This window comes from Bombina bombina, chromosome 4 (genome assembly GCF_027579735.1).
Source record: "Bombina bombina isolate aBomBom1 chromosome 4, aBomBom1.pri, whole genome shotgun sequence".
NCBI lineage: Eukaryota > Metazoa > Chordata > Amphibia > Anura > Bombinatoridae > Bombina > Bombina bombina.
The window spans coordinates 506337404-506356612 of NC_069502.1; the positions used below are offsets into that span (position 1 = coordinate 506337404).

General features: G+C 35.9%; 1 protein-coding gene across 1 annotated transcript in view; it reads left to right on the forward strand.

Moving 5' to 3' along the window:
• Positions 1–19209, forward strand: part of ADGRB3 (adhesion G protein-coupled receptor B3) — a 1326607-nt gene that overhangs the window by 556652 nt on the left and 750746 nt on the right. The window contains exon 5 of the mRNA XM_053710414.1: positions 11944–12108. Within this exon, the coding sequence (XP_053566389.1) occupies positions 11944–12108 (165 nt within the window). The remainder of the gene's footprint in view (positions 1–11943; positions 12109–19209) is intronic.

The window sequence follows — 19209 nt, forward strand, 5'->3', positions numbered from 1 at the left end:
AAAACCATACAATACCCCCCCAACATTACAACCCACCACCCCCATACCCCTAATCTAACTCAAACCCCCCTTAAATAAACCTAACACTAAGCCCCTGAAGATCTTCCTACCTTGTCTTCACCTCACTGGGTATCACCGATCGGTCCTGGCTCCGATATCTTCATCCAACCCAAGCGGGGGCTAGACATCCACTGAAGAAGTCCAGAAGAGGGTCCAAAGTCTTCATCCTATCCGGGAAGAAGAGGCGATCCGGACCGGCAACCATCTTGATCCAAGCGGCATCTTCTATCTTCATCCGATGACGACCGGCTCCATCCTGAAGACCTCCAACGCGGACCCATCTTCTTCCGGCGACGTCCAACTGAAGAATGACGGTTCCTTTAATGGACGTCATCCAAGATGGCGTCCCTCGAATTCCGATTGGCTGATAGGATTCTATCAGCCAATCGGAATTAAGGTAGGAATATTCTGATTGGCTGATGGAATCAGCCAATCAGAATCAAGTTCAATCCGATTGGCTGATCCAATCAGCCAATCAGATTGAGCTTGCATTCTATTGGCTGATCGGAACAGCCAATAGAATGCGAGCTCAATCTGATTGGCTGAGCCAATCGGAATTCGAGGGACACCATCTTGGATGACGTCCCTTAAAGGAACCGTCATTCTTCAGTTGGACGTCGCCGGAAGAAGATGGGTCCGCGGTGGAGGTCTTCAGGATGGAGCCGGTCGTCATCGGATGAAGATAGAAGATGCCGCTTGGATCAAGATGGTTGCCGGTCCGGATCGCCTCTTCTTCCCGGATAGGATGAAGACTTTGGACCCTCTTCTGGACTTCTTCAGTGGATGTCTAGCCCCCGCTTGGGTTGGATGAAGATATCGGAGCCAGGAACGATCGGTGATACCCGGTGAGGTGAAGACAAGGTAGGAAGATCTTCAGGGGCTTAGTGTTAGGTTTATTTAAGGGGGGTTTGGATTAGATTAGGGGTATGTGGGTGGTGGGTTGTAATGTTGGGGGGGGGGGTATTGTATGTTTTTTTTTACAGGCAAAAGAGCTGAACTTCTTGGGGCATGCCCCGCAAAGGGCCCTGTTCAGGGCTGGTAAGGTAAAAGAGCTTTTAACTTTAGTCATTTAGAATAGGGTAGGGCATTTTTTTATTTTGGGGGCTTTGTTGTTTTATTAGGGGGCTTAGAGTAGGTGTAATTAGTTTAAAATTGTTGTAATATTTTTCTTATGTTTGTAAATAGTTTTTTATTTTTTGTAACTAAGTTCTTTTTTATTTTTTGTACTTTAGCTAGTTTATTTAATTGTATTTATTTGTAGGAATTGTATTTAATTAATTTATTGATAGTGTAGTGTTAGGTTAATTGTAGGTAATTGTAGGTAGTTTATTTAATTAATTTATTGATAGTGTAGTGTTAGGTTTAATTGTAACTTAGGTTAGTATTTATTTTACAGGTAATTTTTTAATTATTTTAACTATTTTAGCTATTAAATAGTTATTAAATATTTAATAGCTATTGTACCTGGTTAAAATAATTACAAAGTTGCCTGTAAAATAAATATTAATCCTAAAATAGCTACACTATAATTATAATTTATATTGTAGCTATATTAGGGTTTATTTTACATGTAAGTATCTATCTTTAAATAGGAATAATTTATTTAATAAGAGTTAATTAATTTCGTTAGATGTAAATTATATTTAACTTAGGGGGGTGTTAGTGTTAGGGTTAGACTTAGCTTTAGGGGTTAATACATTTATTAGAATAGCGGTGAGCTCCGGTCGGTAGATTAGGGGTTAATAAGTGTAGGCAGGTGGAGGCAACGTTGTGGGGGGCAGATTAGGGGTTAATAAATATAATACAGGGGTCGGCGTTGTTAGGGGCAGCAGATTAGGGGTACATAAGGATAACGTAGTTGGCGGCGCTTTGCGGTCGGCAGATTAGGGGTTAATTATTGTAGGTAGCTGGCTGCGACGTTGTGGGGGGCAGATTAGGGGTTAATAAATATAATATAGGGGTCGGCGGTGTTAGGGGCAGCAGATTAGGGGTACATAGGGATAATGTAAGTAGCGGCGGTTTACGGAGCGGCAGATTAGGGGTTAAAATAAAATGCAGGTGTCAGCGATAGCGGGGGAGGCAGATTAGGGGTTAATAAGTGTAAGGTTAGGGGTGTTTAGACTCGGGGTACATGTTAGGGTGTTAGGTGCAGACGTAGGAAGTGTTTCCCCATAGCAAACAATGGGGCTGCGTTAGGAGCTGAACGCGGCTTTTTTGCAGGTGTTAGGTTTTTTTTCAGCTCAAACAGCCCCATTGTATCCTATGGGGGAATCGTGCACGAACACGTTTTTGAGGCTGGCCGCTTGCGTAAGCAACTCTGGTATTGAGAGTTGAAGCTGCGTTAAAAATGCTCTACGCTCCTTTTTTGGAGCCTAACGCAGCCTTTATGTGGACTCTCAATACCAGAGTTATTTTTATTGTGCGGCCAGAAAAAAGCCGGCTTTAGTTTTTCGGGTCGTTACCGACAAAACTCCAAATCTAGCGGTTAGCCTGTAGAATCCCTATCTATACTAAAGTTTCTATACCTAGGTATAGACTATTGAGAAACTATGTAAATACAGTCAGCAGAATAAATTACACTCACAGTGGGAGGTGAAAGAGATAAAACTCTAAAATGTTCATTTTTAATTGTTCTTTCTAAGTACTGTACAGTAACAGAGATAAGAAAAGTAAGCATTTAAATGTAATAAGATAGCAAGATCTGATCTGTCAGCAAGCCAACCCTATTTTGATGGGCTATGGTTTTATAGAGCAAATCCAGCTAATTTTTTTTGCAAAAAAAAGAAGCATAAATTAGCAATTTCTCATACATTTATACACTGCAGCTGGTATAACAAGTCACACATACAGGGAAAAACAATTTTACAGTGAACTGTCCTTTTAAAAAGACATAGTAATCAGACCGCTGCTTCTTAATCTGCTATGCCAACTCTAAAAAAGTGTTTCTCAATCCTCCTGGACTTTTCCAACCGGACTTATTGACAGCCTATGTTTGCGGGTGATTGGCAGGGTGCAAGCAAGGGGTGTAATGCTGCCCGCCGTGATGACAGGTGGACAGGGGCTGAGATATCCACCCTTGTTTGTAAAGCCGTTAGTTTAGCAGACTCACGCTTGAGCAACTAAGTGCATCTAAATCTTTCCCAACACAGTGGACGCATTTAAATTATCTTTTTTTTTTTTTTTTTTTTATTTAAATTATCATTTAGCCAGCTGCAATATCTTCAACTAAAATCAAAATTAGCCCTTTCTCTCCCTATATAAATTTAAATATAAATATATATATATATATATATATATATATATATATATATATACACACACACACACCTTCCATATCATTTGAAAAAAATACAAACCAAGTGGAAAAAAAGAAGGGGAGAAAAAAATATCCTAAGCTTTATAAGAATTGAAACAGTAATTAGAGATCCCTGCTAAAGGCAGTGGGGCCGATTTATCAAGGCCCGAATGGGGCTGTATACCCCTTTTCCTCACAAGCCTTCAGGCATGCCGTAAACAGGAGCTGAGAAGCAGCAGTCTGAAGACCGCTGCTCCTTAACTTGTACGCCTCCTCTGAAGCTGCGGACATCAATCCGCCTGATCGAATACGATCAGGTTGATTTACACCACCTGCTATTGGCCGATTGGCCACGAATCTGCAAGGGCGGCATTGCACAAGCAGTTCACCAGAACTGCTTGTGCAATGATAAATGCAACATCATATGCTGTCGGTAATTATCAATGTCTGGTGGACATGATACGCTACAGCAAATCATGTCTGCCAGACACTTAATAAATCGGCCCCAGTGTCTCTATCATGGATTACAGGACTGAGCTGTTCAGCTATTATACAATTTATCATATTAATTACAATAGGCTTTTTCAATGACTGATAATACAAAGCTCTGTAAATGTTTCACAGCTACAGGTGAAAAGTTCACCTGTAGCTATATACTTAACTTAACATGCTTTAGAGAGCACGCTAACCCGATCTTCTTCTTGCCAGAGCCCTGGCCGTGCTAACAGGAGGCTTAGCAGTTCAGCTCCCTGGACCTGCACTAAATTTAGTGAAGGTCCTGGGTGCCGAGCGAGCTAAGCCAACTGAGGATCAGGATAGCGCACTCTCCAGAGCATGTTAAGGTAAGTATAATGCCTTAAAAAAACAATTGAAAGGAAACACATAAATACTGAAGAATATGTCAGTATTTTTTTTTTTTTTTTGTTTCCTTTAAAATTCGTTGGTGCATTCATTTGGATATACATTTTTATTTATAAAAATTAAAATACGATTTCCAAAAATGAATGCACATGTCTAATATATAGATACAATTATATAAAGTTATAGACAAAGAACACTGGAATGTTAAAAATGTACAGTAAATACACAGTTAAGCACTTTATTAAATATGAATATATTATTAACATTAATATATACATATATTGCATAAATATTTTTTCATGTTTTCAGCTACTTGACTGCAAAGGGCTCCAATGCACACACACACACACACACACACACACACACACACACACACACACACACACACACACATATATATATATATATATATATATAGTGCAGAGGTCTGCCTGTCAGCGCAGGGTTTTAGAAAGCAAATTGAAACAGTACCTTGTATAGTATGAGTAGGCGTCTCGTCCCTCCATGCCGTAGTCACTAGCAAACCAAAAGGAGTCCTCAACTATAAAGATAGCGGATTACAAATAAGAAGTAAAGGTGAACCCCAAACCAAGGTGACACCTTGGTTTGGAGTTTACCTTTTCTTATATATTTATATATATATATATATATATATATATATATATATATATATATATATATATATATATATATATATATACGTTGATTGGAGTAGCCATGTTAGTCCAGAGATTTAGATATCAAAATAACAAGAGTATAGCATTGAGCAATGATACTTTTTTTATTGGACTAACTATACATTTATAAGATGACAAGCTTTCGGAAGAGTTCCTTCCTTTATCAAGTCTGAAGCAATACTGACCAATTCAATGGAATTTACAGATTGTATCTTAAAACACAGAATAGCTAAGAAGACAGTGCAGGGAGAGGAGGAGGTGTCGTAAAAATCATGAGGGGGGCTTAGGTAACAGGCAGACAGTGTCCAGTGTAGGAGAACAGACAGGGGAAATATATAGCTTTACATAGAGCATATACTGACATAAAGTTATATATCAACATTGAATCAATATCTATAGAGATGTGAAATTGTATATACAGGGGGAATACAAAAGTTAAGAAAAGACAAAAGTGTGGACATAGGCTTACCTGTGTACCTATGTATAAAGAATGTGGAATATACAATGTAATTGACTAAATGAAAGTACATTACAAAAAATTTTGATAATGTGTTAAGAATCCAGAGTCCACATTTAGTCCAGAATTAAACAGGTTGAAGTGCATTATCATTTTCATTTCAAAGGTTTTTCTTTCCATGGTGTTATTGAAGTTGCCTCTGAGAATTTTGATTTTGAGGTTTTGGATGGAGTGGTCAGGTTGGGTGAAATGGTGACCAACAGGGGTGCAGTATTTTGTTTCACAGTGGTTTTTGATTGAGTGTCTGTGTAAGTTCATTCGAAGGTGCAGTTTTTGGCTTGTTTCTCCAATATAGCATCCCATTTCACATGCAGTGCAATGTATCATGTATACCACATTTGCAGATATACATGAATATGCCCCTTTAATGTTGTAAGATTTATTATTGTGATTTGCTGTGCTGCTTTCACAAACGTGTTGACACAGTTTGCAGCGAGCTTTATAGCAGCACTTGGTTCCATTCTGAGTGTTCTTTTTCTCAAGGGGTAGCTTCCTATGTACCAGTTTCTGCTTTAGGTTAGGTGCTTGTCTGTATGCCAGGATTGGGGGTTTGGAAAGATTTTTTTGAGTGTGGGATCCTCTAAGAGTAGTGGCTGTAAGTCTTTTATGATTTTTCGTATCCCTTCCACAGCAGGGTTGTATTTGACTACTAGTGGTATACGTGATATGTTTTTCTTCTCCCTGTATTGTAGTAAGTGTTCACGTGGGGTATTGAGGGCAGAGTTATTTTTTTTATTTATAATCCTTCTTTTGTAACCTTTTTCTCTGAATGATTGGGACAATGTGATGAGGTGTTTGTCACGGTCCTTGGTATCTGAACAAATTCTGTGGTATCTTGTAGCCTGACTGTAGATTATGGATTTTTTAATGTGATTGGGGTGGGAGCTGGAGCTGTGGAGGTAGCTGCATCTATCTGTTGGTTTCCTGTATACAGATGAGTGCAGTTTGCCATTTGTGATGGATATTGTTGTATCCAGGAAGTTGACACAGTCTCTAGAAAAGTTCATTTTAAGCTTGATTGATGCATGAAATAGATTAAATGATTTATGAAAATGTTCAAGGTTTTTTTCTCCTTCTGTCCATATGATGAAAATATCATCAATGTAGCGAAAGTATTTGAATGGTTTGTGAGGGTGAGTGGCTAGGAATCTCTGTTCTAAGTCAGCCATGAAGAGGTTTGCGTACTGTGGTGCCATTTTGGTGCCCATGGCTGTTCCCATGATTTGTAAGTAGATGGAGTGGTTGAAGATGAAATAATTGTGAGTAAGTATAAATTCTGTAAGTTTACTGACTGTAGAAGCACTATATGTCTGGTTAAGGCTGTTGCAGGAAAGAAAGTTTAAGCAGGCATCAATACCATCTTTATGTGGAATATTGCTGTACAGGGATTCCACATCCATTGTCACAAGTATAGTATCCTCTGGCAATTCTGTTATCTGGCTGATTTTGTTAAGAAAATCAGTGGTGTCTTTTATAAAGCTAGTGGTGTTAATAACTAAGGGCTTAAGAATATTCTCCACTAGGCCCGATAATTGCTCAGTCAGAGTGTCCATGCCTGTTATTATTGGTCTTCCTGGGTTCCCTGGTTTGTGGATTTTTGGGAGCATGTAGAATGTCCCTATGCTTGGGTTAGAGGGCACCAGTTTGTCCAGTTTATGTTGCGTGTGTTTAGGGAATGTTTTAATTAGTTTTCTAAGTTGCAAAGTGTATTCCTGGTTGGGGTCCTTTTCCAGTTTTTTGTAATAAGTTTGATCAGATAATTGTCAATTTCCCTCTGTGATGTAGTCCTGTGTATTCATGAATACACAGGACTACATCACAGAGGGAAATAGACAATTATCAGATCAAACTTATTACAAAAAACTGGAAAAGGACCCCACCCAGAAATACACTTTGCAACTTAGAAAACTAATTAAAACATTCCCTAAACACACGCAACATAAACTGGACAAACTGGTGCCCTCTAACCCAAGCATAGGGACATTCTACATGCTCCCAAAAATCCACAAACCAGGGAACACAGGAAGACCAATAATAACAGGCATGAACACTCTGACTGAGCAACTATCGGGCCTAGTGGAGAATATTCTTAAGCCCTTAGTTATTAACACCACTAGCTTTATAAAAGACACCACTGATTTTCTTAACAAAATCAGCCAGATAACAGAATTGCCAGAGGATACTATACTTGTGACAATGGATGTGGAATCCCTGTACAGCAATATTCCACATAAAGATGGTATTGATGCCTGCTTAAACTTTCTTTCCTGCAACAGCCTTAACCAGACATATAGTGCTTCTACAGTCAGTAAACTTACAGAATTTATACTTACTCACAATTATTTCATCTTCAACCACTCCATCTACTTACAAATCATGGGAACAGCCATGGGCACCAAAATGGCACCACAGTACGCAAACCTCTTCATGGCTGACTTAGAACAGAGATTCCTAGCCACTCACCCTCACAAACCATTCAAATACTTTCGCTACATCGATGATATTTTCATCATATGGACAGAAGGAGAAAAAAACCTTGAACATTTTCATAAATCATTTAATCTATTTCATGCATCAATCAAGCTTAAAATGAACTTTTCTAGAGACTGTGTCAACTTCCTGGATACAACAATATCCATCACAAATGGCAAACTGCACTCATCTGTATACAGGAAACCAACAGATAGATGCAGCTACCTCCACAGCTCCAGCTCCCACCCCAATCACATTAAAAAATCCATAATCTACAGTCAGGCTACAAGATACCACAGAATTTGTTCAGATACCAAGGACCGTGACAAACACCTCATCACATTGTCCCAATCATTCAGAGAAAAAGGTTACAAAACAAGGATTATAAATAAAAAAAATAACTCTGCCCTCAATACCCCACGTGAACACTTACTACAATACAGGGAGAAGAAAAACATATCACGTATACCACTAGTAGTCAAATACAACCCTGCTGTGGAAGGGATACGAAAAATCATAAAAGACTTACAGCCACTACTCTTAGAGGATCCCACACTCAAAAAAATCTTTCCAAAACCCCCAATCCTGGCATACAGACAAGCACCTAACCTAAAGCAGAAACTGGTACATAGGAAGCTACCCCTTGAGAAAAAGAACACTCAGAATGGAACCAAGTGCTGCTATAAAGCTCGCTGCAAACTGTGTCAACACGTTTGTGAAAGCAGCACAGCAAATCACAATAATAAATCTTACAACATTAAAGGGGCATATTCATGTATATCTGCAAATGTGGTATACATGATACATTGCACTGCATGTGAAATGGGATGCTATATTGGAGAAACAAGCCAAAAACTGCACCTTCGAATGAACTTACACAGACACTCAATCAAAAACCACTGTGAAACAAAATACTGCACCCCTGTTGGTCACCATTTCACCCAACCTGACCACTCCATCCAAAACCTCAAAATTCTCAGAGGCAACTTCAATAACACCATGGAAAGAAAAACCTTTGAAATGAAAATGATAATGCACTTCAACCTGTTTAATTCTGGACTAAATGTGGACTCTGGATTCTTAACACATTATCAAAATTTTTTGTAATGTACTTTCATTTAGTCAATTACATTGTATATTCCACATTCTTTATACATAGGTACACAGGTAAGCCTATTTCCACACTTTTGTCTTTTCTTAACTTTTGTATTCCCCCTGTATATACAATTTCACATCTCTATAGATATTGATTCAATGTTGATATATAACTTTATGTCAGTATATGCTCTATGTAAAGCTATATATTTCCCCTGTCTGTTCTCCTACACTGGACACTGTCTGCCTGTTACCTAAGCCCCCCTCATGATTTTTACGACACCTCCTCCTCTCCCTGCACTGTCTTCTTAGCTATTCTGTGTTTTAAGATACAATCTGTAAATTTCATTGAATTGGTCAGTATTGCTTCAGACTTGATAAAGGAAGGAACTCTTCCGAAAGCTTGTCATCTTATAAATGTATAGTTAGTCCAATAAAAAAAGTATCATTGCTCAATGCAATACTCTTGTTATTTTGATATCTATCTATCTATCTATCTATATATATATATATATATATATATATATATATATATATATATATATATATATATATATGTACACTAAGAGCCAAGATAAACCCCTTATTGCTCGCGTAAATATTTTTTTTTTATTAAATTAGGAAACAATAAATAATGTTTATGAACATGTAAACTAAACATACAAATTTAACTTTGAAATGTATCTGAGTGAAAAGTCCATATATGCTGCTTATAAGACACAAAACAGGTTTTCAAAAGATCATGGCAAACAATGACAAATTTGATGTCCAAAAATTACACAAATATCAATTTCAAAATGTTTACTAATACATTCAAATACAACTCTTTTTTTAATGCAAGCTACTGGTGGAATTAACAGTTCAAAGCCACTGGAGAATGACCATATGTGTTTCTAACAATTTTATAATGTTATAGAATCGCTTCACATCTAAGCAAGGCACTTTCCACAGGTCTTCCAATGAACTGAAACAAACCCCTTATTTGGTATTTCCACGTGCCACCACCAAGTTTAAAACTCTTAAAAATAATATTTTAAGGGAAAAATCATAGTCCATGTTAATGTAAGGATGAAGGATCTATGCATGATATATATATATTTATTTATTTATTATTTTTAAATCATGCACTTTATAATATATTAACAGAAATACTTTTGAGAAGTAGGATTGCATTGATTTTGGACATGGACAGATATAATTCAATGATTCAGTGAGCAAGCAGTAAACACAGTTCTTGAAGGAACCTTAAAAGTTGCAATGCTTGTATAATGCTACTCAATTAGGGCCTCGTTAAAACACTAGCATTTAAATGCCATCAGAATATGCTGATGTGGGGTCAAGCGTAAGAATGAAGTATAGTGTCAATGTACGGTATGTACCTCTATATCCTCTTACGGATGCCTCAGCATTAGAGGCATGAGCAGAGCAGGCAGATCAGAAAGTAAGCCCAAGCACTGACACTTACTGAAGACAATGCATACTTGCTTGCTGTGCCCATGTCCTTAGTGCTACTATAACCGCAATACAATATATAGGTACATAGGCCGTGTAACAAACATTCCAAAATCTGCATTGGCAATCTGCATAATTTGATTTTTTTTTTATTTATTTTTAAAGAGTTGATAAATGAGCAGTTATATTCACTCACAGCACCATTTTGAAGCCCATGATTTAGAATACTGATGTTTAATTACCAACATTGAAATAGTAAAAATAAAATATGTATGTACTGTAATCAAAATGCAATGTACACTTAAATTAATCAAGTGGTTTGTAGTAAGATGAAACCAATGCATCTACTTACTTGCATGCTTCTATTTGTTTTAGTTGATATAAAATACAAAGATTATAAATGATCATAGTGTATTTAATGGCTCAGATTTAGTTTTGACATCCTTACCTACTAAGGGAGTACAGATGTGAATATAATAGTAATACATTGTATGCTACTGAGAATAGTGAACATATATTCATTTTCAATAAAAAAAATTCTCAGAATTTTGTGAAAGGCATAACGGAAATAATAATCTATGTTCATTTTTTAGGTATTTTAAAAACAAAGGGCTAAATGACTGGCAAAGAGCCATGATAACACATGGGCATAATCATAAGCTGCCAACAGAATTTGTTTGTAGGTATTGAGGCCAGCTGGCAAGGGCATATATCAGTCAGTCCTACAGAGGATGAATTAGGACAGTAACATGTGGTAATAGGTTCTGAATTGTATTTTAGGTTAGAAAATAGCATCTGTGCTCACTTCATATACAGTGTATGAAGACATACATTACATCCTATGTATGAAACAAGTTGTCCACTTGTATGGCTTTTCATTTTAATTAGATTAAGGTTCACTAATGATGTAAAAAACAAAACCATTGTTTCATTTTTGTTCTGAGTAACAATATCCTCATGTCTTTATCTTTTCATGCAAGTTGCTGGCTTTTACAATATTTTTCTAGCATTTGCAATTATCTAGCTTGAAAATAAATGATAAAAAAAGCATGAACCATTTATTTTTTATGCTAAAATTGAACAAAAGATAAAATAGCATATTTTCTAGCTACTTTTTCATCTATGGCACTATCTGGGAAATGCAAGAAAGGGAAAAAAAAGATTTTATTGTCCATGAGAAAACAAACAAGATAAAAAAGCAATTTTCTAGCTAATTTTCTTAAAGTACTGTTGTTATCTGTAGAGATTTCAATATGTTGTGACATATTAACTGGGATCCTTGCTGCAAAGGGCGTTGCAAGCTGCAAAAATTGATGAAAACTGTTATTGCTCTCTATATACTGAGAGGAAAAAAAGCTTTTTTTGGTGTAATGTCTTTTATGATAATTGGAAGCACTTAAGTAATAAGATCATTTACTTGTTACACTTATTTCTGTTAACTCTTCAAATAAAGAACGTGTACTGACATGAAGAGCATGCTGAACATAACACTTTATTTATTGTTGAATTTCCAGTTGACGGACTATGGCAGGAATGGACCTCATGGAGTCAATGCTCAGTTACTTGTTCCAATGGTACACAAAAGAGGCTAAGGGAATGTAGTCCAGCTTCCCATGGTGGTTCTGACTGCAAAGGACCATACAGTGAAACTCGAGAATGTCATAACCAGGAATGTACAGGTAACAATCTGGTCCCCATTTAAAAAAAATGATGCTTCTTGGTGGACGTTATGAAATCCAATATATTTTATTTTCCTGTGTAGTTTTTATAGACATGAAGGAATAATATTGTGGGAATAAATCACTTTAATAGTTTTTTTTTATTCATACAACAGGTTATTGTATTTTATAGCTGCAAAGATATAAATAATTTTTATATATTAAGCATTTTGATATCACTGACAATGTTAGGATACTTGCAAATAATTGTTTTAGCAATATAATGTATTAAGTTAGTAGAAAATAGGATGGAATTAAATCTAAGCTTTGTATAAGCATTTTATAAAATGGAATATTTCCTTATTGTTTATGACTAAACTCCATTATTTATTTATTTTAAAGAAAAACCTATTATTTAGATGTACTATATGTATGTTTCATAATGCTTTCTATTTTCAATCTCAATAATTTTAACATTTATGATCATGGATTTCACATACATTTTAAATTTCTGACAAAGTATAAATGGCTGAGAAAAAAATGTCATTTGCTGAATAATATGAACAACACAGTTGACCTCAGTGTTATATATTAAACAAGTGAGGCTATTAATAATTACAACATGCATGTCTTCCTGCGTTGCTTTACAATACTTATTAAAATCAGCTACTCTACACTCTAGAGATTTGTTTTTGCTAATAATTAGTAAGATCTCCAGAACAGTTTTTCCCCTTTGGCCACGAGTAACTGCCGCTGGTGTTGTTCAAATTATAACATAAATCTTTTGTTTGTCAAAGGTCAAATTAGTTTTTCGTAGAATAACCTTGGTTTGCCTGTTTATGTAACAGTCTTAAAGCTCCAGAGACTACATATATTAACAGCTCATTTAAGATGAAAATATCCATGTATTGTAAACTGTGTTCCCTCTAAGGCCACATTTTGTGAGCGGCACAGCAGTGAAAAAGTTAATTAGGGAACTGCACCCAAAAGATAGCAAGCACTACACAATACAGACTGCCAGGTAAGAATCCCTAATTAACTGTTTCAAGCTGGGTCGCTCACAAAATGTGGCCTTAGAGGGAACACTGATTGTAAACTAATTTGAAAGATATTAAACAGTGCTAAATTTCAAAATGTTATTTACTGTGGAAGGAAAATATTTTTTTATTGATGAGGTGATAAGTGAAATACTCTTTGAGAAATTGTTTTCACTATGAATGACCACTACAGTTCCCTGCATTTCAAATGCAGGAATGTTAGGGATCCCTAGTTTAACAAAAGCCAAACAGGTCTTGAAGTATGAGTTTGTGGTTTTCAAATTAGCCTCTTGATCTCTATATTACAGGGATAATAGTTTATATTAGATAATTGGTGTTCTATCTACTTGCTCAATTCTCAACGTTCAAATATAAAATGTACTCATTTTTTATGTCTTATTGTATTATATAAATTTAGACTTATTTTATAACCAAGATCATATTATATTCAGCAAACTGAAGACATTTTCAAATATAGCAGGGAATTTGTTTTCCTTTAGTCCATAGAAGATACCCAGGGGGAACACACATATATTGGCAACATCTGTCAATTAAATAAAAAAAACAAAGAGTTAGATTTTTATAATCACATTTGAATGCTGTTTCAATTTTTTAAGGAACATCAAACCCCATTTTTTCTTTCATAATTCAGATAGAATGTATGATTAAAAAACAACCTTACTCCTATGATCACATTTACTTTGTTCTTTTTGCATCAATTGTTTACAAACATTCCTAGGTAGGCTCAGAATTGGGTATTATTGTGATCTTTAAAGGGCAGCAGTTTTGCAACAATAATTTTAACAGTGTAATAAAATGTGCAAACACTGCTGCCATTTAGCACTCAAAAGTGTGTGACATCTTCCAATATATAGTGCTCATGAGTCTACCCACTTGTCTTTCAACAAAGGAAACCAAGAGAATGGAATAAATTTGATAGCATCAGTGCACTGGAATTTCTTTTTTTAAATGGTATGCTCTGTCTGAACTATGAAAACAATTGGTTTTATGTCCCTTTAGTTGATTGCTAGATTCAATAACATTTGTTCTATATAAACATTGGATTGTATAAAAAAAATTGTATGAAAAAAAAATACCTACTAAAACAGGCCTTTCCTAAAACTAAATTACCCTTAAAAATTAGCCCCCTAAAAAAAACCTTTACTAAAACCTACTCTAAAATCACCCTGAAAAGGGCATTTGTCATGCAGTACCCTAGTTTTTACACTTTTCTCAAAAAAAGTGATCTTAGCAACTTTGCAAAACCGTATGCTAACCCCCCTCAAAAAAATAAATAAATATAAATCTTATGCTAAGCCCCAAAGTTTAGACTCACCATCTTGAATCCAGTTCCTTTTGGGGGCCAGTGGTGGGTACACGCTCTTCTTTTGTAGTCCTCTGCTGATCTCTTACATCATGTCTGGAAAACTATGCTGACCATGCAGAGGCAGCCCTCAAAAAATTCTCCAAATAAGCGGCTGTTCCTGAGGATAAGTCTCTCATAGAAAGTATCAGAATGTGCTGAAAAGGGAAACTTCACTATTAAAAGAGAAGCTTGCAGGGAGCAGGGGAGTTTTCTAAAATGTAAATCCTGCAGCAAATAAATATAAGATTACTATGTTATCATCACAAAGTATCTAACAATTACCTCTATTTCTGTATGCATCTGTTATTCTATTAGGGTAATAAGTATTTTCAATATGTTCATGTTCACACTATCTCACCACCTTTTAGTTTGTGAGAAATAAACTGTGAGATCTGTAGGAGAAAAATGTTTAAAGAATAGGCCAAACCTATTATAACTACAAAATTTACAAGATTTCTATTTTTTCAGTACACATTTAATTTTTTTAGTAAAATATATATTTTTTCATAATAATTTTATTACTAATTTAAAAGCAATTCTAACAACACAAATTTTAATATGTGTTTTTATTTAAATATTTCATATATATACTTAAATACAGAAAACACTTCTTTTTGAGATAGCTTTAGATAATCAGATCCAAATGATGACCAAATAATTTGTCTTTTAATTCTCTGAATTCAAACTTTTTTGTGACTCATTTCCAGTTTCTTATTTTTTTATTATTAGAAAGGTTATACATTACATTATTTAAATGATCTTAAACAGCTCAGGAATTCCCCCATACACTTCTATAGAGCGTGAAAAGTGAAGAAATAAATTCCATACTCATGCGCAAACATTCTAATGTTCTTCACATATAAGAATGTTCTATTTATTCATAAATAAATATTTATATATATATATATATATATATATATATATATATATATATATATATATATATATATATATATATATATGAATGATGTTTTTTGGTAAAATATATATTTATACTTAGAAGTTAAAAATAAAAACAATTCACACGAGTGCTAACCCAATGTGTACAAAATGCCGAACTTCGAATATCGATGATGCATTAATGTCCTCAACTCTTCCATGTGCGCAAACCTGATCACGTTTAACCATTTGTGCTAACCCGACATGAAATTTTAATGTTTCACATTAAAATGTTCTTCACATAGAATAATATGTTGTAATTATTCATAAATAAATATTTCTATATATCTTCTAATGTTTTTTTAGTACAATATCTATCTATCTATCTATCTATCTATCTATCTATCTATCTATCTATCTATCTATCTATCTATCTACCATCTATATCTATCTATCTATTTATCTATCTATCTATCTATCTATCTATCTATCTATCTATCTATATATATATATATATATATATATACACACAGTATATAAATATATTTTTATATATATATATATATATATATTTTTTTTTTTATTAAAAGAAAAGTGAAATACATAGAAAAAATGTATTCATAAAAAATTCTCAAAATGTCAGTTAATACTTAGGCATAGTTTCCATTGAGTTGGTAAAGTTTGGAAACTGTTGGTAACATAAAAATTCTCCATTGACTTTAATGGAGATAAATGGTTTTACACCCAGTTTTCAAACTCCACCACCTTAATGGAAGCTAGGCCTTAGTTGGGAAACCTTTAGCAGTAATTACAGCCTTACAATGCCTTACCATAGAGTGAACCACGTTTTTTAGTTCTGCACCTGTTATAATGTGAAACCAAGATTGAATTATTGCTTCAAATAATTGGGTTTTATTGCTGGATTGCTTCTGACTAACAAGTTTCTTTAGTCGGCTCCATAGATTTTCTATTGGGTTAAGGTCTGGGCTATTCCTAGGCCATTCCAGCAGTAGAATATGATTATTTTTGCACACATCAGCAACATGATATGGAGCTGAATCCTGTTGAAATATAAATGCTTCATTATCTTGGAAAAGATCACGTGCGGAAGGCTTCAGTTTGGGCTCAGGTATTTTATTTATGTATTTTTGGGCATTTCTATTCCCATTAATCATGCAAATTCTGCCCACTCCTTTAGATGTCATACAACCCCAGATCATAACACTAACTGGGTGTTTCATGGTACGTGTAATGCAATCAGGATGTAAATCTTTGATTCTTCTCCTTAAGTATTTAATGCCATCACTACCAATTGACAGGGAGATTTTGGTCTCATCACTCCAAATAACACTGTCTCATTGTTCCGCTGTCCAGTTAACATGGGTTTTAGTAAAAAGGGGAGATTAAAGATACTACACTCTGAGTGGATCTCTAAAGGCTGATTCCAATAAGGTAAGCAGACCTCCTAACTGCTAACCTAAACGTAGTGACAGAAAAAAAGGGGAGGAATAGCGCTGTATAAAACAGCAAATACAGATCTCTTTTAAGCTATATTAATATCATTCATATGATAGATACAATTAGGTGTTGATATAAAATGATGAATAACCCCTTAATGACCACAGCACTTTTCCATTTTCTGTCCATTTGGGACCAAGGCTATTTTTACATTTTTGCGGTGTTTGTGTTTAGCTGTAATTTTCCTCTTACTCATTTACTGTACCCACATATATTATATACCGTTTTTCTCGCCATTAAATGGACTTTCCAAAGATACCATTATTTTCATCATATCTTATAATTTACTTTAAAAAAAATTATAAAATATGAGAAAAAAATGGAAAAAAACACACTTTTTCTAACTTTGACCCCCAAAATCTGTTATACATCTGCAACCACCAAAAAACACCCATGCTAAATAGTTTCTAAATTTTGTCCTGAGTTTAGAAATACCCAATGTTTACATGTTCTTTGCTTTTTTTGTAAGTTATAGGGCCATAAATACAAGTAGCACTTTGCTATTTCCAAACCATTTTTTTTTCAAGATTAGCGCTAGTTACATTAGAACACTAATATCTTTCAGGAATCCCTGAATATCTATTGACATGTATATATTTTTTTTTAGTAAACATCCCAAAGTATTGATCTAGGCCAATTTTGGTATATTTCATGCCACCATTTCACCGCCAAATGCGATCAAATACAAAAAATCATTCACTTTTTCACAAATTTTTTCACAAACTTTTGGTTTCTCACTGAAATTATTTACAAACAGCTTGTGCAATTATGGCATAAATGATTGTAAATTTTTCTTTGGGATCCCCTTTGTTCAGAAATAGCAGACATATATGGCTTTGGTGTTGCTTTTTGGTAATTAGAAGGATGCTAAATGCCACTGTGCACCACACGTGTATTATGCCCAGCAGTAAAGGGGTTAATTAGGGAGCTTTTTGGGGTAATTTTAGCTTTAGTGTAGTGTAGTAGACAACCCCAAGTAATGATCTAGGCCCATTTTGGTATATTTCATGCCACCATTTCACCGCCAATTGCGATCAAATTAAAAAAAAAGTTAAATTTTTCACAATTTTAGGTTTCTCACTGAAATCATTTACAAACAGCTTGTGCAATTATGGCACAAATTGTTGTAAATGCTTCTCTGGGATCCCCTTTGTTCAGAAATAGCAGACATATATGGCTTTGGCGTTGCTTTTTGGTACTTAGAAGGCCGCTAAATGCCGCTGCGCATCACACGTGTATTATAGCTAGCAGTGAAGGGGTTAATTAGGAAGTTTGTAGGGAGCTTGCAGGGTTAATTTTAGCTTTAGTGTAGAGATCAGCCTCCCACCTGACACATCAGACCCCCTGATCCCTCCCAAACAGCTCCCTTCCCTCCCCCACCCCACAATTGTCCCCGCCATCTTAAGTACTGGCAGCAACTCTGCCAGTACTAAAATAAAATATATATTTAGGCTTTTTGGGGGTTTTTTTAAGCATATTTACATATGCTGCTGTGTAGGAGCCCCCCTTAGCCCCCAACCTGGCTGATCCCCCACCAAACAGCTGTCTAACCCTCCCCCTCTGCCTTAATGGCCGCCATCTTGGGTACTGGCAGCTGTCTGCCAGTACCCAGTTTATAAAAAAAACAGTTGCTTTTTTTATTTTTTCCCCATTTTCTGTAGTGTAGCTCCCCTACCCACCAAAGAACAAACCCCCACCCCCTCCTAGATACCTTTGACTGTTTTTTTTTAAAAAAAATAAAAAGCTTTACACAAACTTTTAGAACAGTCTTTTCTGTAGTGTAGCGGTTCCCACCCGCTCCCGCCCCGTGCACGCGCCCGCCCGCCGCCTGACGTGCACGCGCGCGCGCCTGTGCGCGCCCCCATCGCCCCCGCCCCCGATCCCGCCCCCCTCTACATTACCCGGCCCATCGATGGCCGCCCACCCGCCTCCCAAGTCAGCTCCCACCCACCAACGTTACCGGCCACCGATGTCCGGTGCAGAGAGGGCCACAGAGTTGCTCTCTCTGCACCGGATGGCCATTTAAGGTTATTGCAGGATGCCTCCATATCGAGGCATCACTGCAATAACCGGAAAGCAGCTGGAAGCGAGCAAGATCGCTTCCAGCTGCTTTCCACACCGAGGACGTGCAGGGTACGTTCTCAGGCATTAACTGCCTTTTTTCTGAGGACGTACCCTGCACGTCCTCGGTCGTTAAGGGGATAAATATATCAAAATGAATGAAAATATAAGTGCATTTATTAGTTAACACAATCTATTTTGAGCAGTAAATCTTACTATAAAAAGACAAAAATAATAGATGCCGGCATCAGTGATACTAAA